The sequence below is a fragment of the Lissotriton vulgaris genome, chromosome 2_1 (genome assembly GCF_964263255.1).
Source record: "Lissotriton vulgaris chromosome 2_1, aLisVul1.2, whole genome shotgun sequence".
In the NCBI taxonomy this organism is placed as follows: Eukaryota; Metazoa; Chordata; class Amphibia; order Caudata; family Salamandridae; genus Lissotriton; species Lissotriton vulgaris.
Window position 1 is genome coordinate 824444882 of NC_141687.1, and position 22911 is coordinate 824467792.

Genomic DNA, 22911 nt, shown 5'->3' on the forward strand with positions numbered 1-22911 from the left:
TTGCAGTTATATATATTGTAAGGGTTGGCAAACATAATAGCTACATATGTGGGTAGATCTATGTGTTCTACTATGCCTGGGGCAGTCCTGCTGTTAATTTGCTATAGAGTGACACAGTGTTGAGTGTTTGGATTGCACGACCCCTACATTTCTTTCATTGCTGATGTGCTTCAGCTGCTGAGTTCAGACAGACTACTTTCTGTAGAGTAGAAGCCCCACTAGTTTTTACTACTCTGTTCTTACTTTCTTTTAGGGTCGTCCTGGGATGAATGGAGTCAAGGGCGAGAAAGGAGATGCCGTAGATCCAAGTGCTATACTGGCTGCCAGGGTAAGTAGCTGTCTGCACCAGTCTTTTAGGATTACCATTGTCTTTTAATGCCATCCTCAAGAGATGCTCAAGCCTCATTGGGCACTGCTATAGAGATGCATTCTCTTCAATTCTTCAAAGAGACTCTCTTTTTAGTGCTTCAGAGAGGCTCGCCCTGCAGTGCTCCTGATCTGCTCACTCAGCAGCATTACAGAGAGGAACCTCTGTAGTGCTCAGGTCTGGCTTCAATGCTGGTGGTGCCCGGTGCGACCATCTTTTTTGGCGCCCCCCATATGACCACCTCCTCAGATTCCCTCACTACCACCCAGCAAAAGTTTGCGCTCATATCTCCCTTTGACCCTCTCTCAAAATCATTTCATTTCTTTTAAAGTGTTGGTAAAGGCTGGCTTTACTAATCCACTCAGCTATCCACATAAAACACAGATCTGTTATTTGCAGCAGGCATATTAACCCTTTCTGCTTCTTTATGGCAATCCAAACTGCCACTAGACAAAACCCCGATCTCTGCCTCTAGCAGGAACATTAATCACAAGAGTTATGATGACATTATTGCTGCCTGAAAGCTGGACGTACAAGGAACTCTGCAGCAGGTGCTTTTAAATCCTACGCTATTGCCTAACTCAACGTCCCCCGAGTCAGCGGCTGCACCTGTCACACTGCCCTAAAGCCGGCCCTGCTAGTGCTCCAGTATGGTGCACACTATAGCACTCCAGAGGGGCTCAGCCTGTAAAGCAACAGAGAGACCCCTCCTCCGGTGCTCCAGAGAGGCTCTCACCGCAGCACTTCAGGCCAGACACTCAGGACTGCTACAGCGAGGCTCACCTGCTGTGCTATAGAGGTGTTCATGCTGGTACACTCCAAAGAGGTCCACTTCAAAGCACTGTAGAGGGGCTTGTCCGGCAGCTCTTCACATGGGCTCACCGTGTGCTCCACAGAGAGGCTCAGCCGTGCATTGCTCCAGAAATTGTTGCCTTTCATCGCTTCAGACAAGCTCACCTTGAAGGTCTCCACGGATGCTCACTCCGCAGATCCGCAGGCATGTACTCTCTGTGGTTTCCCTGGAATGCTCTCAGTGTAGCTCTGGCAGTGCATGTATGTGTGTATGTATTGTAACTTGATTTTCATAACCTCATTCGTGACAAACAGCCAACACGTATTTTGCAACAATAGCCCTTTCTTCGGGCTAATTCATCAATTGTCTTGCTCATGCAACACATGTTACAAAGAAAATGTCCTTCAAAGTCAGTCATCTAAACTAATCCAATATGTTGTTATCAATAATAATTAGACATCCTCTCAAATTAAATGCTACAGAGAATTTATACCCCAGATAAGATAAGTGTGCCCAAAATAATGTAATGTATTGTTTAAAGGGATAACTTGATCATTTGACAATGCTTTAAAATAGATAATGGTTTAGATGCCTATGCAAAGAAGTTTGCTTTTAGCTTTCTGAAACATAGCTTCTTGCTAATGGTTTTGATGTGAAGGGGAATGGAGTTTCTAAAGTGGGAGAGGAGGCGCGTGCTCTGAAGGATGGTTCACTGGAGCAGGTCAACATGTGCATGCGAATTGTCAAAATCAAAATTGTGTTGATCCCAATGCTGTGTTGTGGAGACACTGACAGTATCTGATTCTTTGGCTGTGAGAGAGAGCCTTGAGCTGGAGTAAGACTGCCTTGAATCAATAGTACTTTAATGAGGTTGATTTTTCCTGTAGGGCTTACCTGGACTTCCTGGTCCCCCCGGTCCACCAGGCCCACCGGCAAACAACAACTTTGGCAACAATGTGAGTACAATTACAAAAACACTACATATCTTAAAACAGTGTTTGAGTGTGCATGTGGGTCTCTGTATGATCTTGCCTTGTGTTTGAATCTCACATCATTATTTAATGGGCTCATAAATTACGTGTGACTCGTACTAGATTGCGTGTGTGTTTCCGAGGTGTTTTACAAAAGCTTGTGATTGATGCGTGGTTCTGAGTGTAACTTTACATTAGTTACATTATGTTGCAAAGAGCTTACTCTGTACGTTGTCATAAAGGACACTATATCTTGTCTGCAACAGAAGTGATGATTCAGTGCATGGGGTATCTCAAATGTCCATGTATCCCGGCTACTTTTTTAGACTACTGCTTGCTTCTAGGTGCTAGGGAAGCAAACAGGACTGGAATCTCAAAGTGAGCCAGACATATAAACAGTGCCTCCAGGAAGAAACTACACTACTTTGCTCCACAGTAGAGTATCTTTCATAGATACTAATTTCTGGACAATCCCCATCGCCACACTGAGAACTTGTAGGGAAATTATGGCAAATATGGCAGCTGATGTAGCTCGAGTCGATTTTCACTCGAAGAGAAGAGGCTTCATATCAACACCCTCGGCTTAAGAGAAGCAAGACTAGCTGTGCAGGTTCTTTTTCCTATGAAACAATAATGGTATATCGGGGAGCTGTAGACAATGTGATTATGGTGTTCTACATCGATGCTCAGCAAATCCTGCTCAAGACAGCTGTAAGAGAACTCCAAGAGTTGGTGGATGTTGTAGGAAGCTGGCCCTTTATATATTGGACCAAAAAGAGGTATACTATGCAAAGAGTCCAGGCAGAAAGAGGTTGCAAGCGGCGACTGGAAGTCCAGTTTGGGCAAACCCAATGGTGGGGTTAGCTCCTGTGGGTCTGCGGACCCTGTTAGCACCATCACCTCCCTTGGACTCGGGCTGTGGAGAGCGGGTGCATAGGTACTTTGAGGCATCGGGTGGCGGAGGTCGAGGACTCACTCTTTGTCTTGCGTCTTGCTCTCTGCTGCAGAGGGGCAAACAGGACAGCTGGGCCATTCACGATGTGGGTCTTACTGACCCTGAAGTACCTCAAAGTGCAGGTGGATTCTCCCTGGCATTGGTGTCCGATCTGAACACAACAAGCCTTGGTTGCTGCAAAGGGTCCAGTACCCCAGTTATTGGTGTTGTACAGCTCCGGAGGGAGGACGGATCTGACCTGTAGGAGCACTGCTGCCTCTTCCAGGGCAGCTGCTCCATCGTTAGTCCCAGCGAGCGACAGGTTGGTGAACCAGGTCTTGCATATGTGGTGCCTGCGGCTACAGGGGAGTAGCTCTTCTACTTCAAGGGACTTCCTTTGGCAATTTGTGAAGCACTGGCATCCCTCTGGGCTTCTTGAAGTCTACGCAATAGCAGGACTTGTCGGTTGCTCCGTGAGGGTCGGGTGCAGCTGGCAGACTGGCAGGATTGGCATCAAGTCAGTTGTGCTCCTCGGTTCTAGGGTCAGCAGTTTTCTTTGTCCACTTCTTCTTTTGGGTCCATCAAAATCTGAAGTTCTAGTATCAAGGGTCATCTAAATGCTCAATTTAGGGGCGTTAAGAGGAGTGAGGGTTAGTAACCAATGAGCTGTATACCCCTGGGGTAGTATCCAATGAGCTGCATAACCCTGGGGTCCCTACACCCCCTAGATTCTCACTTAATTTGGGGAGTGGGCATCACCTTGTCCCAGAATTCCTAATTCCACCACACACAATATGGTGAAGTTTCTAAATTTGCATTTACTCCAGGCTGTTCACCCTAAAGGTGTGTCCAGCCTGGCAGTGTAACACACCTCCTGCATACCTAATTTCCCGGCCTGTCCTGGTGCCAGATGGCTGGCATCTCCCCTGTCTGGGGAAGCCTTGGGTTGCATATCAAAGGTGCTTCCTGCCTTGATATGCTGACTTACCAGCCTACCTGGGGAAGGAGGTGATAACACCTCTCCCTAGAGCAGGAACTGTTTCAGTCCTCTGACAGTAGGGCTCTCACCTCCTAGGGGGTCAGAAACTCATCTGTGGTGGCAGGCTGGACTGGAGCAGTCAGCCGGGACACTAGAAGGCTAGTAGGGTTCAGGGGGAGTCTTTAAGGTACCCTCTGGGTGCATGTATTAATACATCAATCACTGGAGTCAGTGTGAGTTTAATAATATGAGGTGTTTGATACCAAATATAATGTTTTTCACTGGAGCTATTATGCATGTTTTGACCTATGCCCAGTACATACCTTAAGATGGATTCCCGGCTCACGATATGTAGCAATAGAACCAGACATCACAGGGGTCTATCTGCTCCATGAAGGTATATCCTCGCATAAAATATAATGCACCCAACCTTAGGGTTCAAAGGCCTTCTGTAGAGGTGACTTACATGTATTAGATGCAGTGATTTTGGCTTGACACACAGAAGTGTGTCATGTTATCACTCATGGTTTGCACCATGTCAGGCAATATGCAATGGCAGTCTGTGTGAAATCTGTATGTGGGTCTCTTACGCATAAGATATGTTGCAGCCCTTAGGGACCCTCTTCAACATCCATGACTTAGGAACCTGGGGTACCATTTACTAGGGGATTACAGGGGTGCTAAAGTCCTTAACCAATTGTAGAACAGTAAGACTTCACATTGTTTTAGGGAAGGAGCACTGGCACTAGGTTCTGGTTAGCAGGCCTCACTTGACTGTCAGAGTCAGAAATAAGCATCTATTAGCTAAAAAGGGGGCAAAAAGCGGTGGAACCATTGCAACAGAAGCCCAGTTTCCTACAGACATGGCTTACAACCTTTGAGTAAACATTTCAGCTCTATTTGCTAGAAAAGAACATTCAGTTCCTCGAACCAAGATCTGCATACCTTCCACTTATGGGAGCTAGCACAAAAGACTATGAATAATAACTCCAACAACTGCATTGCGCATCTGTATTATGTAAGACTGGGGTGAACACAAAATTCAAAATGTGCATCTGGTTAGCCAGGATGAGGTCAGTGGATGAGGTGCTCTTTCTTCCATGACAAATATCCCATGGATTTCTTTGTGCTTTCACTATCCAGTCTGCATGCATATTCAGAGTTTAGCCTGCAACCTTCTACACACCAGGAGCAAAATGATACTGAAAATGGGTGTGAAGGTTGATGCAATCACATATGATATTGCAATGAGATCTCCTACTCCTCAGCAGGAATGGGAGAAGGCCTTAGACAGTTATCTAGCCATCAGCAGGACAGATCTTACCTTCATATACTTTAGCCCAGAGTCTATTCTGTGAGAAATGTACATACACTAAAAAAGTGGGTCTCTGAGCCAACTTCCTTTCGAGGGTAGTCATTTCTCCAGTATGATCCCATCCGGGTGACACAATAGGGCTGGCAGAAGCAAATACAGTTGTGGTATGCATGTGGTCTCATCAGACACATCTTCCTAAATGACCTCTTGAAAACGCATTGTGTTGTTTATTATTTGTAGCACACAGACAAATTCCAGGGATGCAGCTGATAGGCACAGCATAGAGCCACACAAAAATAAATCAGTTTGTTAACAAGCCACAAAGGTATTCTAGGTTCATATGTAGATTTATTCTGTCATCTAGCTGGGTCTGTAAATATTGTACCTAACAAATGTTTTGGGGGGAGCTACAACGCTGAGTGAAGTCTCCAGATATTTAACGTTATCCATAATGAGTTAGGATTGGATGGAAGGGCTTAGGGCAATTCATAAACAAGGCTTTACAGATGTTGCTTATGCTTGCCACTCGAGTGGTAGCTGATTTAGGTTACAATTAAAGTTGGTGCAGATGTTCTCATGTCTTAGGTCTTTGGTGAGATTTGTCTACAGTTTTCTCTCAGCCACCTTTACTGATCTGCCACCAAATTTGGGCAAGAGACATTTTGAGAAGATTAATTTGTAGTCAATGCAGGAATTCAGGGAGGTGGCAGGGAGGTGAAGATGGAAGAGATCTGGCAGGTAACGGGTTTTTCAGAAAGAACATTTTCAAATCACACAGAGCACTGTGTGTGGGACATAGTGTGCTATGGTTAACAAAGACAACTGGTATTCTGTGCGTAAATATGATAAATGTTTCCAGAGTATCAAAGAAGCAAATCCTGAATAGGAGTTGTCCCCCTATGCACAGCGTTGCGGGTACCCAAACGGGGTATAATAAAGTTGATCAAAACAATGAGTTTAGTCCATCATTAATTTAATTTCATTAATGGTTTCAAGTATCGAATACTCATTTGTCTTTTGCAAATTCGATGCAACAAACAATATCCAAAATGCTTGAGTTATATATCCCTATGCATTTCGGGCTATCCAATGAGCCCTTCTTCAGGGGAAACTCTAAAGAGAAAAACAAATGAACGGGCTGAAAATGGGGAGTATATCTCCACCGACTACATCATGTCAATAGTGCTCATTCAATCATGGTGTGCAAAACGCTGTGAGTGATCGTAAAATAACCGTGACAGTGAACAGTAATATGCACCAAAAAGGTGTGTTGATAGAAAGTCTCACGAATCAAGCCATTATAGGTACACGTTATTAGTTAAAAGGTGAAGGCATGATAATGGCGTGCGTTTAAAAAAAATATATGTGACAGAGAACAGCGTAGTTATATGAACAGAGTAAACGATAATGGCGTGCAACATATAAATAGTAAAACGGAAAACCAGTGGTGCTCGGAGAAAATGGATAAAAGTGCCGATCAAATATAACCTGAAACCCAGTGTGATCTTAAAAGATACAAGCGGCTTAGCGAGGTTAGTACTTACATCAAGCATTCTTACAAGACAGTCACGAGCTGCCGTTCGCGTGCCATAAAGCTTGCATCTTTGTGGATGTTAAGTGTAAGTAAGCGCGTAGCGTAGCCAAATGATTAAAATAGAAAGCGGACTAATGGTGAAAGAGGATGGCGGCCATCTTACAGTTTCCAGAGACCATAGATGATGTGAATGGCTCAGATTCATGTCATTTCACGTTTATGGATGGATTTGTTGGAAAGGCTTAAATATGCTGCCACCTTATTGTGGATATAAGTACCTCACCTGTTAGTAATATGTGGTGTTGAATTGTTAACAAAGGACAAGTTTTGATTAAGCATGGAAATGGAATTAGTGGACTTCCCTGTGGTCTGTGAGTGTGAGGTTAGAATATAGGCTTAGAGAATGGCAGAGCACTCACATTCTGAGTCTCTTCCACCTTTAGATGGCTGAACTAATTGAGAAAGCCAGCTTATGTTCAAGTGGGATACTGGACATATTCCTTTAGAATGAGAACCTGCTGCAGCGAAACACTTCTGTGTGTTTCTAGCAAAGCATACATCTTCTCCAAAGTCTACGCATTCAGCTGATATACATTTTATTTGTGGAAAAGATAACCAAATACAGGCTATTCACTATCCAAAGTGGTGCAAGCGCGTTATTCTTTGAAAAAGACTGTTACCAAAAATCAAGACCAACATAACCAGGAGAAGCCAATCCCCTTTTTAGTGGGAGCAAATTTATGACTGCAACCCTGTAGTCCAATATCATAGTATAGGGAACATTGCTCTCTTTCTCCAGGCATAGTTGTTTAAATACTGATGCCACAGCAGACATGTGAGTCAAGCTAAATTAAAGAAACTGATCAGACAAGATGGCCCAATCTCCCACATTGCCAAATAAAAATGTACTTCGTGATGATTTTTGCCTGTGAACCCATAAAAGGTACGATGGTGGGAAAAACAATGTTAGGTAGGTAAGGAAGGTTATGATGAGCCAACAGAATAAATTGGTCTAAGTGTGCACACTGCTGGGACAGTTGAGAAGCAAAAAGAAGAAAATGTGCTGCCCATAATATCAACAGCTGTGTCATTAGCGGTATAATTGTCCACTGGGGGGCCTGACCTATCCCAGTCCACACAAGGAATTCACCCTTTGGGATGGAGATTTGTAGTGCAGTCAACCTGGACTGAACATGGTATAAAACCTATGCGAATCATGGCCATTTCTTCTGGTAAAATAAGGATGGTACATGGCTGACTTCAACTTTCTCAGACATTGCTATCCAGTCCCGAAAGATAGCAACTCTGTTGTCTTGTGTGGGGGGAAGAGAATATATTCAAAGAAGTAAATTTGTGTTTCACAGGGTAACCGCTTCTTCTCCTGGCTTGCTCTTTGGTACGGCTTGGTCTTGCCATTTAGTGAATTTAAGTTTATGGGTGAAATCAGCCCTCCTTGATAGAGGATCCCTTGGTTCATTTAGGATAAAACAAGTGCTGAGGGAAAGAGAGCAGCCTACTATTGTCCCAGAGTTACATAACCAGTATTCAATTTTGCTTATTATGTATTTCGTTTTGCAGCTCCTTGATTTGATTTCTCATATCGAGCAGATGTGTCCTTCACCAACAGTTAGTCTGTAAATGGTGTGGCTTGCTGGTATCAGATCGAGCTAGTGCAGCATAGGTGTTACCGGGCTTTGTACAAGGGGAAAGTGAGAGGGAGGGTAGGCACAAGAAAGATACTAAAAGACCTCATGGTATCAGCTTTGTATGGGAACCAGCAATCCCTCCTTTCAGTACCACAGTCGCTTATCCTTGGCCTTAATTGAGCAGAGGAAAGCCCAGGATTTAATGTTTTTCTTCCCAAACAGTTACACTGAGGGGCATATTATCAACAGAATGCGATAATTATCGCAAATCGCGCTTAGCGGGTTTTCTTTTATCGCCGTCTATCGCTGTTGACATCTCCGTGTTAGCGGCATATTAGCAACGCTTTGATCAGAGGCGAAGTCAAATCCAGCGATAGACGGCGATAAGCAACAATAGCGTGAGAAACCAAGCGATAATTAGTAAGCTGTAATGAAAAGCTTGCTAATAGGCAAGTGTGAACTTAACCACACACAATCCATCTCCAAATACAAAAGATGATTAAGTCAACTTTTAAACAGGTGTTAAATTCCTGCAATTAGCGCGGGGTCCGGTGCCGCATTGTTAATAGTGGGAAGTTGTGTTTGCGACTGTTTTCATGTAGTATTGGTGAGGAACGCCTACTTTGCATGTCATTAGCGATAAATATCGCTGACATGCAAAGCAAAAAAAAACGGCAGCTATCTCAAGAAAGCAAGCGCTAAAGCATGTTAGCGTGTTCTTATTGATGGTCCGTTAAAAAAATCGCTGCTTTTTCGGCAATATGTGCCACTAAAATGGCAAAAGATTTCTTGATAATATGCCCATGAGTCTTTTTTAGGGCTAAACAAATTTAGTTGAAAAAGGTATGTGTCAGAATGAGAAGTTTTCATGGAAATAGTAGGCTGTTGTTGTCGAAATGTGTTGGCTCCCAGAATGGGTACCTAATCTCTATTTGTTTATTTTTAGGGGTACCCTGACTCAGGATTTCTGGGAATACAAGGTGAGTGGAAAACAACTAAGGTAGAGGCAAAGCAGTCATTTTGACATCATCCAGGATGAAATGCTTAAAATGTATCTCCCTAGTAACTTTATGGCATACATGGGCCTCCAAGCTTCTAAGTGAGCCAGTCTCACACGTCTCTAGCAAGGGAAGAGATATGAATGCTTTTATGCAGCGTTCCCCTCCTGCTAAAATCAAGTAGGAGCTTGAGTGACATGGGCATTATTTATAGAGTAGTACCCATGTTTCCTCCCTATGCTACAGACTGTCATGTTATACACAAAATATATTGCCTCGTGCTGCACAGGACGTATTTAATTATCTTGAAAGATTTAGGGCCAGATGTATCAAGGCTTTTGCGACTCGCAAACGGCCTTTTAGCATAAATTGGTATGTATGAAAAAATCGCAATTTAGGGAATCGCAAAAAATTGCGATTCCTTATTTTGCCATAGCATTTAAGGAATTGCAATTTTTGCGATTCCTTAAATGATATGTATGTAACATTTTGAAATTGCAAATTTGTGTTAAGAAATCGCAAATTACCACCAACTTGTAGTTGGTGGTAATTTGCGCTTTCTTTTAAAAATGCCCTATTTGGCATTTGTGAGGGTGGCATGTGACACACATACATGCCCATAGGGCATGTATGTGTGCCACATGCACACACATGCAAATTTCAGGGGTGCAGCAGGGTGTCTTTGAGACACCCCTGCACCCTTGAAATAATTCTCAAATTGCGATTAGCAAATTGCGAATTTGCAATTTGAGAATTTTTGCACTATCATTCCTATGGGCCTCCTGGACCATAGGAATGCATTGGAAATTATTCTTTATTTGCGAATTCGCATTTTGCAAATTCGCAAATAAAGAATATTAAGGAATCGCTAAAAAATAGCGATTTTGTTCATACATTCCATTTTGCGAATTCTAAATAGCGATTCGCAAAAAATCGCTATTTAGAATTCGCAAATCGGAATCTTGATACATCTGGCCCTTGGCCTTTTAAGCCAATATGCTTGAAGAATGTTTTTAAACACTATTTGAAAACAGAAAGAAACAAAGAAGATGGTAATTTTCACCTTCCTCCTCCTTGAAGTTCCCCTATTTGCAACCCATACACATTCAGTGAAATTACAGAAGAGGTGCTGGAGAGGAAGGGAGCGAGAGGTCAAGAAAGACAAAGCTGGATGCAAATGGAGCAAGGATACGATGATGAGAAAAGGATAATGATAGACAAAGATCAAGCAGAAAGACAGGAGGGACACGTGAAATAACAATGGGTAACAGAAGTTAAAGAAACATCAAGTCAAAGATCTTTGACTGGACAAAGCAGAGGGCAACGAGGAGGGAAAAGAAAGAAAGAGCGGGCAAGAGGGTAGGGCAGAGAGCGGGCAAAACAGAACTGGAGACTGAGCAGTGAGATGAATTTGTTCCCTAGGAAGGGATTTCCCTGTGCTATACTTTAACGTTACACATAGACTACTTGACATCTAGGTCAGGTGTAATAAAATAGGGTACTGGAATCTATTAAACATACTTTTTCTGCCCCTCAATACCCTTTTCCAATGTTTTGCATCTGAACTTTAATGTGATGTGAACTCTGAACACGCAGCATTTATGTCCAGGTCTTTAGTGGCTCTGGTAGCTGAACTGTAGCTAATACCATTTGTGTCCATTGTTACCTCTTCCCTTGTGTATGTCCACACCTTGAGGTGTGAAATGACACCTTTATATGAGAAGAGAGTGCCAATGCTGTATGCCAGACAAGGGAAGCAACTCTATTTGTCATAGATGGGAGAATTCCTAGGTTGTACCGCAAGGTTGAGGGGTCTATGTTTTTATAGGTCTGTCCTTGAAGCTGCTTCAGTTGTACTCCAGCTTCATATATAAAAACATCATAACCAAAAAGCACATACATATAGCTAGGTTTCATCCATATTTATCCAATGGTGCGTTCATCTGTCAAACACATTTTGCTTCTACCCGGCTCAGCATACAGGTGGGTCACTCCGCTTCAGCCTTCGGCTCTCAAGCAATTTGCGTGTCCGCATTTTTAATGATCACGTCACATTCAACTTAAAAGAAGCACACTTTCTGATGGACCAGTAGGTTAGCCCATTGTTTCTTTGTCTCATTCTTCATTTTTGTCACCTATGTGTGTATATCCAGGGAGCATTTGAGGCTTATAATGGATTTCCTTTGCATCACCAAGAATTGTATTATCCTGATTTGTGCATTAAAACAAAAAAATGTTTTTAGACCGTTTCTATAAACACCTAACTGCTAGGAAGCCCCTCTGCTGTTTCTTTTTAAAATTATGGTTAACTTTTAGTATTTTTTTTATAATTGTAAACATATATCCATCATGTTTACATGGCTCCATGTTTTCACTCTTTAATTATTTTTATTTTCGTGGCATATGCTTACAATAAAAAAAGAAAACATCATTGCACCAGCTCACTGAGGCCAGACATAATGGCTTTTCCATAGTTGCTTAATAGGAAATAAGTGCCTTTTCTGCACCTTAGGAGTCAGAGGCCCTGGTCTGTGCCGACAGGAGGTTGAGCTACATCTTTTAATGTGGTAGTGAGAGGCCCTTCTCTTTTCTATCGAAAAACCATGCTATGGCTGCAAATAATCCTTGTCATTCTTTTAGGCCCAAAAGGTGATCGAGGATTTCCTGGTGTTCCTGGGACAAAAGGTGAACGAGGGGACATTGGACCTGCAGGCCCACCAGGTAAGGCGTTGCTTGCTCTCAGGTACCCCCAAAACATATTTCCTGCTATCAGATTCCCTACACATTAGGTCTCTAAAACTTTCTCTGCTCTCTGATAGACTGCATACTGGAGCTTCAGAATGTGTCCCCTACCGCCATCTGGTACACTACACAATGTGCCCCAAGAAGAAACTGCATCCCCAAGTGTTCAGCACACTGCAGACCCACAGCTCATAGTATGTCAGGAACACAGATCATGTCACTGGGCTGGGTCATTAAACTCTCTCCTTGTTCAGCTCATGGATTTGACATGTCCTCACTTATGTTAACTCTTGTTGTGGCAGAGCAGAGCTTGTCACTAGCCACAACTCTTCATACATTTCCAATAGTGAGGATGCACAATAAGTCACCACCAAGGCAAAGCAAGCTCTGCTAGTCAAAGACTGGAAGCGGGAGAACAGGGAGATCATTTTTTTATTGTATATCTTTCCTTCCACTTTCCCAAATATTTACTTCTCGCCTTTACTTGGACATACATTCACTTCTCCTACCTATCTACAAAAATGTAATTCTACTCCATGGCTGTTTCTTTGTCCTACATTTACGTCATCCCCCAACTTACCTTAATGATAGCCATGTCCTTAACCTAATTTTTTTTTATTAGGTCGAGCTTAATCGACATTTTGTAAAGGGGCTTTTCAAAGCGCTACCCTGGGTTCCCTGGCTGCATGCTTGCGTGTATGTGCGCGTGAACACGCGCAGCGCCAGGCGCCAGCTTGCTCCATGTCACCGTGTTGCACCCCTTCCCCCCACGCACTACCAGCCCTTTGATGCTTCCGCCACACTCCAATTGTTCCCCTCTCCCTTGGCGTTTCTTATCCTGCCCCCTGCATTTCCCCCTCACCCTCACACTGTGCTTGCGTCTTTGTTTGTCTAATAAACGCCAATGCTTGTTGTTCTTCGCTACATTGGCGGTTGATTATAACTTGCTTTTAAGATAGCACCAAATGCCGCACTTTGCTTTTTCTCAGCGCTAACCAGTAGGTAACTTGATTTGCATACTCAAAATTCACCCCTGTTCAGTTTGTTGTCATTTGAAAGACGTGAAAAGCTGAGCTGCCATTCTTTGTCTTACCCACATCAACTCTTTGTGCACTCGTGGCAAAGTCGTCAGGGCGGGAGGCATGAATGTGTTCACAATCTTGTAAAAAAAAAATCACTTTAAAAAAATGTCCAAAACACTGCAAAGATGTATAACTGTTGTACCAGGGTGAACATCTGCATTTCAACCTCTCTCCACCTCTCTCTCTCTCTCTCTACCTCTCTACCATTCTCTCTCTACCTCTCTCTCTCCACCTCTCTCTCTCTCTACCTCTCTCTCTCTACCTCTCTCTACCTCTCTCTCTCTCTACCTCTCTCTCTACCTCTCTCTCTCTCCACCTCTCTCTCTACCTCTCTCTCTCTATCTCTCTCTCTCTACCTCTCTCTCTACCTCTTTCTCTCTCCACCTCTGTCTCCACCTCTCTCTCTACGTCTCTCTCTCTACCTCTCTCTCTCTACCTTCCTCTCTACCTCTCTCCCTCTACCTCTATCTCTCTACCTCTCTCTCTACCTCGCTCTCTCTACCCTTCTCTCTCAATCTCTCTCTACCCGTCTCTCTACCTCTCTCTCTCTACCTCTCTCTCACTATCTCTCTCTCTACCTCTCTCTCTCTACCTCTCTCTCTCTACCCCTCTCCCTCTCTACCTCTCTCTCTACCTCTCTCTATCTCTCTCTACCACTCTACCTCTCTCTCTACCACTCTACCTCTTTCTCAACCACTCTACCTCTCTTTCTACCTCCACACCTCTCTCTCCCTCTTCACCTCTCTCTACCCCCACCTCTCTACCTCTCTCTACCTCTCCACCTCTCTACCTCTCCCTCTCTACCTCTCTCTCTCTACCCCTCTCTCTACCTATCACTAACTCTCTCTCTACCTCTCTCTCTCTCTAACTCTCTACCTCTCTCTCTCCCTCTCTCTATACCTCTCTCTCTCTACCCCTCTCTCTCTATCCCTCTCTCTCTACCCCTCTCTCTATACCCCTCTCTCTCTCTACCTTTCTCTCTCTCTCTACCTCTCTCTCTCTACCCCTCTCTCTCTACCCCTCTCTCTCTCTACCCCTCTCTCTCTACCCCTCTCTCTCTCTAACTCTCTCGGTCTACCCCTCTCTCTCTCTACCACCCCCTCTCTCTCTACCCCTCTCTATCGCTCTCTCTCTCTCTAACTCTCTCTCTCTACCTCTCTCTCTCTATACCTCTCTCTCTCTCTACCTTTCTCTCTCGACCTCTCTCTCTCTACCTCCCTCTCTACCTCTCTCTCTCTCTACCCCTCTTTTACTACCTCTCTCTCTAACTCTCTCTACCCCCTCTCTCTCTCTACCCGTCTCTCTCTCTCTACCCCTCTCTACCTCTCTATCTCTACCTCTCTACACCTACCTCTCTACCTCTACACCTCTCTCTAACTACCTCTCTACCTCCATCTATCTACCCCCACCTCTCTACGTCTCTCTACCTACCTCTCTACCGCCACCTATCTACCTCCACCTCTCTACCTCCCTCCACCTCTCTACCTCTCTCCACCCTCCACCTCTCTACCTCTCTCTACCTCTCTCTCTCTACCTCTACCTCTCTCAAAGATGGCTGCGTCTACGTGGGATGCGGTGGACTAAATGGCAGCCGGAGCAGATAGCACTGCATGTCCTTTAAAAATAAAAAAATAAAAAGCATTGGCATAGCCAATAGGTCTCCCCTTTGGGGCCTTATAAGGGTTTAGTTATCCAGTACAATATCCTTGGTGCAACAACATCAAGTGTTGCATGGCTAAACATTTATAAGGCCCCAAAGGCGAGACCTATTGGCTATGCCAATGGTTGTTAATTTATGCATATTCAATTTCATTAGTGCTAGACTTGACCCTACCTTTTTTTGTAATTATTTAAAACGATATGTTTACTTAATCTAATGCTGTTACCTCTCCCTGAATTAATGTATTATACCACACCTATACTAACTCTTGGTCTATTAAAATTTGACATTTTAGTGAATATATATTAATACTGATATTTTTATTAATACAATTAAATTATTTAAATCAACTTGTATTCAATTGCATGTATTTATTTATACCTTAAATTAAAATAAATCAAAATAACTAACAACCACACTCACTTATTGTTACCCTTCTGCTAAACTGAACCTTAAGCGTGTATTTTAATACTTACATTTAACTTTAAATTTCAACCACTTTATTCAGTACTAATCCTAACTGTGCTAGTCACTTTTTGTAAATGAAATGTAATTACAATAATTATCATTAATACTAACATTAACCCTATATTAAACAAAAGTACATTAAATATTTTACTAATAATGAAGTCGTTTTTTTAACTCATACTAAATTATACCTTTTATGTCATTTCCATTATGCATGTGGGTGAAGTGATGGTCCGATTCAGTAAATGCAGAAAATGTTGTGCTGTCAAACTAATAGCAGGGAGGTAAATACAGGTGGACATAATTGGGAAGAAGCACATGTTGTTCTCCGTTTTCTTTATTCACCAGTTTTAAAGGATGTTGTCCTCTTATCCAAAAAACGATTCCTTGCTCTATACTTTCCTTGGGAGCACTCCCTAAACTCGTTCATCGCTTTCTTCTCAGGCAAAGAGACCTACCTCTATGAACGAGATAAACAATTGGAGTATAAATATACAGCTTAATTTAAAAAATCTCCTATATGTGCGCTCCACATCCGCACATATATCTATCCGCCTAGATAGGTTGTGTATTAGCAAATACTGACTTAGCAAAGAATTGCGCTTGCCTCATTAGATCATGATAGTGAGACCAAAGATAACAATAGAAGACAGTATAGGATATCATTGTATCCTATACTTTTGAAGAATTAAAAACACAATGTTTTAGTTCACAAAATGATGAGTTTCTCTTTTCCTATTGTCACCGCTGCCATGTGAAATGAGGGCCACTAGAGACAACATGGTTCCCTGTTCCACTGTATAGGGGTAGAATTGTGTAGCCTTTCATGGTGAACATGTGTGGGCTCGTAGTCATGAGTGTAGGTGTGAGTAATGTGTGGGCCCCAAAAATTGTGCTCCAACACAAAACCCACCTAAAAAGGTGAATCCACCTGGTGTTTGGTCTGTCTGGGAACTTCAGAGCGTTGCCTCACAACACATCTAAATATATGCAGATTTGCACATCATGTGTCAAAACTGCTTTACTAAAGGGGAAAAGTTTGTGGGTTGAGGTAGGTCACCCACTTAGGGCACATGTATGTGAGATCTCTTATCGCAGTGGTTAGAACCACATAGGCACTTCACATACGACTTTGGATAAAGATGGCCAATAAAGAGCCCCTTGGAGTGTGCCCATCGAGCATTGCAGTGCCGGCTCGACGGGGAGAAAAGCCCTTTGATAAAGCATAACGCTCGCAAGAGTGTGTGAAGGCTCTGATTCCAAAAAGGAACCATTCTCCTGGTTCCGATATATCTGGCCAGTTAGATCACCACACAACCTTCTTCCCCCTTCTCTTACCTCTATAGGAACTGCATACCAATGTGCCTATTAGCAAAGGTTTTAGGAACATTATGAATTAAGTGTATGTTGTGGCTGGGGTTTTTAGATCTCTTCAATAGGCTTTAGCACCACGTTGACCACAGTCATGCTTTCTGATGATCTTAGATTTATGGTTGATGGTGTCTGTGATAATGATCTCATTTATTAGACCCCTCCATGGCTTTAGACATCATTGACCATTAAGCCATTATGCCCTTTTAACACACATGGATGCAGGCTAGGTAGCACATATCAGGCTTTTGTGCTAGGCCTATGTGACTTGCTACAGGCTGGATTAGCTCAGAAATTTGCTGCGCCAACATGAACTGATATAAGATTTGTGTACGTTATTCAAAGAGCTTGTGAGTAAAATTCTTTCACGGGGTTGACATGGCAGTGATGTTGCCAGTCATCGCTGTATTTGTCCTGGTGAATAAGGTTCTGGATGCTATAGCTATTCGGGCTGAGGGGAGTTGGAAAACAGAATGTTTGTTGTGTTATGATGTTTGAGTTTTTCAGGCATGCTTTTCTCCTCTCTCCAGGTTCCTTCCCATTTGATCTCAACTCGTTTATGTCCAGATTAAGGGTGAGTGTGACAGGGATGGTCTAGGACCAGGTATCATCATGTAATCTTTTGTAGTGCCTTATGGTAGATGCGCTTACAGTAAAGAGTCAGATATCTTTGGGGAGAGTGAGAATGAGTATTTTTGAGAGAAAGAGTCTTTTTCAAGGAAAGTTTATTCCATTTGAGAAGGAAGGTGTGACTAGGAAGGGGTAGTGTTTACAGGGCAGTATTTATAGCAGAAGATCGTATTCAAGGATGAAAGGTAGAGTTTATAGATAGAAGGTAGTGTTCATAGAAGGAGAGAGAGGTTTGAACTATATAGGAATATGTTATGTATTCATAGACTTAATGACCAGAAATTATAGACCGGTAAGTGGTTTAGGAAGGCATTACTAATTAGAAGATAATGGATTATGTTAGAACAGATGTGTTATAGGAAAGGGCTGACTTTGTGAAAGAACGTTGGTGTCCATAAAGAAGTCTTACTATCACAGTGTTATTGGGCATGGTTTGCAGGTAAAGCGATTTGGCATTTCCTTTCATCTCTATCTCATCATTATATTTTTGTCCGCTGTGATCCATATTCATGGGCGCAATTCTTTCTTCCTTCTATCTCTTTTTCTTTGTGGACCTCTGCTCTGCTGTTTTTCGCACAACCTGATATTGCTGTCATTTTCCTGTAGTATGTTAAACAGGACTGTGTTATCTTATTGTATCTGTTAATATCTCTTCACATGAATCTCTATGCTGGTAAGAGTCTCTCTGCATTCTCTTATGCATATACATGTGTATATATCTTCCTTGTGCCTCTCATTCTCCCTCTGCTGACTTTCGTTTTGCCAAGCTCTCACTATCTCATTTGTCTGACTTGTCCCAGTTATCCTTTTGTCTTGTCCTCTCATGTTTTTCTGAGAGTCTTTCTGTTTAGTTCTCCTCACTTGTGTGTCTCTGGTTCTTTACAGGATGATTATGGAATGAAGGGACAGAAGGGTGAGCCGGCTGATGGTTTCCACGAGGATGGTGGCTTCGGGCCCGCTGGTCCTCCAGGGCGGCCTGGACCTCCAGTGAGTTCTTAATCTTTTTATTATTTTCAAAACACGATCTACTATCATGAAGGTGCTATGCCCATATAATAACCAATTCTGAGAAACTCTGAATCTTTTCTAGTTTGGAGTGTGGGGCACTGAATTCCCTGACCTAGTGTGATCAAAGTCTCAGTTCCTCTTAGTGTAGTGATGCGTGGTCCTAGGAATCCCTCCCTGCTAGAGAGTGAGCCACTCAAACCATAATGTCCTAATGTGACACAGTACATACTCACCCTCACACTCAGAAGGATTACCTCTCTCCCCAGTCATGGCCAGTGGAGCTGTACATTGTCTCCAGTCCTGTAGATTGAGCTTCTTAATTTCTTCCTGTTCTGCTTAGCAAGGCACTTTTACGCAACCAGAACATCACTTTTTTGACGTTCCGGTGGCGCAATCTGCTACGCCATATTTACAAGGCCACATGAACTCACTTTATGTGGCTTTTCAAGGTCATGTAAATATGTGCTCCTTCCCCGCAGAACACTGCGTGAAAGGGAGCTTTCCATGGGTGATGCTGTGGGTGTTCCCACGCAACACCCATGTAATTTGGCACATTCCCAGATTTACGACAAATCGTAAACCCGGAATGTGCCAGAATCTAATGCCACCCCAGAGGTGGAGTTAGGGAGGTGCAACGAGGAGAAATGTTTTGATATCTCCTCTTTTTTTCCCTTTTCTATGTGTGACACATTAAATTGATTGATTGTGTACAGGAAGGTGAATAAATCAGCTCAGCAACATAGGCACCCTTGCACGACGGTGCCCATAGTGCACCAGCTCAGGTGAAAAGGGCAGGGATGTGCCGTATCTTATAGATAGGGCACATTCCTGCCCTTTTCTTTTGACTCAGGACAGCGCCTCAAGTTTCCTTGTGATGCTGCCCTGCTCCAAAACCTCATAAACGAGGCCAAGCAAGTTTTAAATCCTCTCCTTACCTTAAGGTTGGGACTGCGAATGCCACGGGGACTGGAGCTGTGAATTCTCATCTTTCATAAAGGATGGTTGCCCCTAATTTCCTTCTCTTTTAGAGTTGGATGTGTGGAATGTATGAGCTATGGGGCTCCCAATAGAAACCAGGCTACGCAACCTACATTTTCAGAGTAAAGATCATAATTTGGATCATGAAGAGAGCAGCCAATGCACTTACCTTTGAATCAGTACATGCTCTTTGTTGGGAGTGCCGAATTTCGTATTTAATATATAAATATAATATATAAATATATAGCTTCGCTCTCTCATTCCAAAAACTATGATTGTCTCTCATAGAAAGATTTCATGCACTCCTTCCCCTCTCGCAACCCTGCACCATTATCCTTCCAAACTATTCACTTCAGGTCTTTCACATGTTGACCAATGTGCACTTGATTTCTTTTTCCCTGCTCTATTACTGATAGCAAGTGACATGAGAAAAATCAGTAGCTCCTCTTCAACCTATAATAAGCTCAGCCAGTATTGCCAGACCAGACAACACCTCGTTACCTCATTAAATTCTAGCTTAACACCCACACAGGTTCCCTCTGTGAGCTTAGGGAACCTCTCTTTACCATATTCTTTTCACGGACTGGACACTGGCTGTACATAAGCTGCCAGTTCTGGTAGTCTTTCCTTCTGCCTCTGTGGAGCGGCTTTGCCTTCCCAGAGACCCAAGCTGTAGATCTCTGACTGCTTCATCGAATGTAAACATATATTTGTTTGCACTCATTGTCAACTGTATTCAATGGACCGGACAATACTTCATTAGTGCCATCGGGTGCTCTTTGATGGGGCTAGTGCTAGACATATCGGGCATGTGCCAAGAATAATAACTAATCTGGTCTTCCATTTCTAAATTCTAGGGACCCAGTGTTCAAGGCCCTCCTGGACCACCAGGACCACAGGGCCCCCCGGGAATTGGATATGAAGGACGGGAAGGCCCACCTGGTGCCCCAGGACTCCCGGGTCCACCAGGTTCCCCCTCGTTTCCTGGACCCCACAGACAAAGTGAGTATTGACCTGATTTGCTTCAGTGAGTTGTGTGACCCTTGTGTGCCCTACAGGATCCCATTATAATCTGCCTCTCAAAATCTTTCTTTCAGGTATTAGTATCCCTGGACCTCCAGGTCCACCTGGCCCACCTGGGATCCCAGGAGTGTCTGGTGCATCTTCAGGGGTAAGCGATGTCATTCAATTTCATCACTAAATGCACACATGATGTATTCTGGTATCTGCTAAAGTACAGAAACTCATTTTCCCACCATGACACTTGTTAGACGGACCGGGAGGGTCGGCCGAGATTACGGGGAGAGGTCTCCAGGGAGAGCCGTCTCCAACGACTGTACAGGTAAGTAACTTCCCCCCCACAGACGGACACCACACAAGATTGAAGGTTAACGAGACTTTTATATGCAATTCTTAGGTTACGTCGTTATGATACAAGGAGGTCTGGACTCAGGGGTCCCCTCGGTTCTGATCTCTGGTTGAGGAGAAAGGGTAGCGGGACAGTCTTAGTTACCAATGAGTAAAATAGCTCTCAATCCTCGAGCTCGGCGTGGTTGCTGATCGGGCCGTGGAGGAGCCAAGCAGGTCCCGAGATGGATGAAGGATGGTCGACGGGCCGTGGAGAAGCCAAGCAGGTCCCGATGAAGATGATGGTTACAACGGTCCGCGGCCTCGCCAGCAGATCCGGACGACGGTGAAGAATGAAGGTTACGACGGCTGTGGCAGCGCCAACAGGCAGGACGATGGTGCACAGGACAGAGCTACGGCAGCGCCAGTAGTCCGTCCAGGATGAGTTCCTCTTACGTCTCTCGACTCCAAGATACAACTGCCTTCCTGCTCTGGAGCTGCCCCAGTTATAGGGCTGGCGTGCTTTGATGTCCGGACCCTCGCACTTGGAGGTCGGGAGGTCCGGGATGAGGGAGTCCAGACACCCAGCAGGGGGGTGGAGCCAGCGCCCGGGGAGGCGATGGGCGAGCGGCACTGGGCGGGGGGAGAGCCATCGGCACCTCTTTCTCCCATTGACTTGCCAAGTAGCCCGCTCACCTCCTGGGTGGAGGGTGGTGCCGGATTGTCTGAGGCTGGGCTAGGCCCAGGGTTGAGGTCGATCGGGGGCCAGGCGGCCTCGTGGCGAGGTGTCCAAGATGGCGGCCCGGGCTGGGTGCATGGGCCGGCAGTGGATCGGACCCACGAGGTTATCATGTTCGAGGGCAGGGGTCCCTGAGGGGACGCAGGGCGTGCAATGGTGGTGTGTGGTGCTTGCGTGACTGGGCTCGGGCCTGGTCGAGCCGGGGGAGAGCGGCCCGTCATGTGGCCTGTCCAACATGCGTCCCCCCCAGCTGAAGGCGGGGAGAGTTACCCATCCTCTTGGGGACTCTCTTCGTCGAGGCGGAAAAACCGGGACAGGCCATCGGCGTTGGCGTGGTCGGACCCAGGCCGGTGTTCGACTGTGAAGTCCATACCTTGTAAGGAGATGGACCAGCGTAGCAATTTTGGGTTTTCCCCCCGCATATGCATCAACCACTGCAGGGGTCGGTGGTCAGTCTGCACCCGAAAGTGGGTGCCAAAAAGGTAGGGCCGGAGCTTCTTGAGGGCCCATACCACAGCGAAGGCTTCCCTCTCTATGGTGCTCCAGCGTTGTTCCCGGGGTAGGAGTCTCCGGCTGATGAAGGCCACCGGTTGATCGAGGCCTTCGGTGTTCACTTGGGACAGGACCGCCCCAATGCCCTGGTCGGAGGCGTCCGTCTGGACGACGAACTCCCGGCTGTAGTCTGGGGCCTGGAGCACAGGAGCGGAACACATGGCGGCCTTTAACTGTTCGAACGCCGCTTGACACTCTGGGGTCCAGTTCACCTTCTTGGGCTGATTTTTTGACGTGAGTTCGGTGAGAGGCCCCACGATGGTACCATAGTCTTTCACGAACCTTCGGTAGTAGCCCGTGAGGCCCAGGAAGGCTCGCACCTCAGTTTGAGTGATAGGGGGTTGCCAGTTCTGGATGGCGGCAATTTTCAGCTGTAGGGGGGCCACTAGGCCGCTTCCCACCTGGTGTCCGAGGTAGGTCACCGACCCTTGTCCAATTTGGCATTTGCTGGCCTTGATCGTGAGGCCAGCTCGCTGAAGGGCTTGCAGCACTGCTTGGAGGTGGTGGAGGTGCTCGGTCCAATGGTGGCTGTACACAGCGATGTCGTCCAGGTAGGCGGCGCTGAACTCTTCGAGCCCCGCCAGGACCTGATTGACGAGCCGTTGGAACGTCGCTGGGGCATTCTTCATGCCGAAGGGCATGACCGTAAAGTGATAGTGGCCATCGGGGGTGGAGAAGGCAGAGCGTTCTTGTGCTCGGGGTGTGAGGCCGATCTGCCAATAACCTGCCGTCAGGTCGAAGATGCTGAGGTAGCGGGCAGCGCCCATTCGGTCGACCAGTTCATCTGCCCGGGGGAT

The 22911-nt window shown here is 44.9% G+C and overlaps 1 protein-coding gene across 4 annotated transcripts in view; it reads left to right on the plus strand.

Moving 5' to 3' along the window:
* The window catches only part of COL18A1 (collagen type XVIII alpha 1 chain), a 170418-nt gene that overhangs the window by 124810 nt on the left and 22697 nt on the right, over nt 1–22911 (plus strand). For all 4 annotated transcript variants that reach the window (XM_086956227.1, XM_086956226.1, XM_086956228.1 and 1 more), the window contains 8 exons: nt 254–328; nt 2048–2116; nt 9486–9519; nt 12178–12258; nt 17391–17434; nt 18376–18477; nt 20334–20478; nt 20574–20647. In XM_086956227.1, coding sequence (XP_086812353.1) covers nt 254–328; nt 2048–2116; nt 9486–9519; nt 12178–12258; nt 17391–17434; nt 18376–18477; nt 20334–20478; nt 20574–20647 — 624 coding nt within the window. The remainder of the gene's footprint in view (nt 1–253; nt 329–2047; nt 2117–9485; nt 9520–12177; nt 12259–17390; nt 17435–18375; nt 18478–20333; nt 20479–20573; nt 20648–22911) is intronic.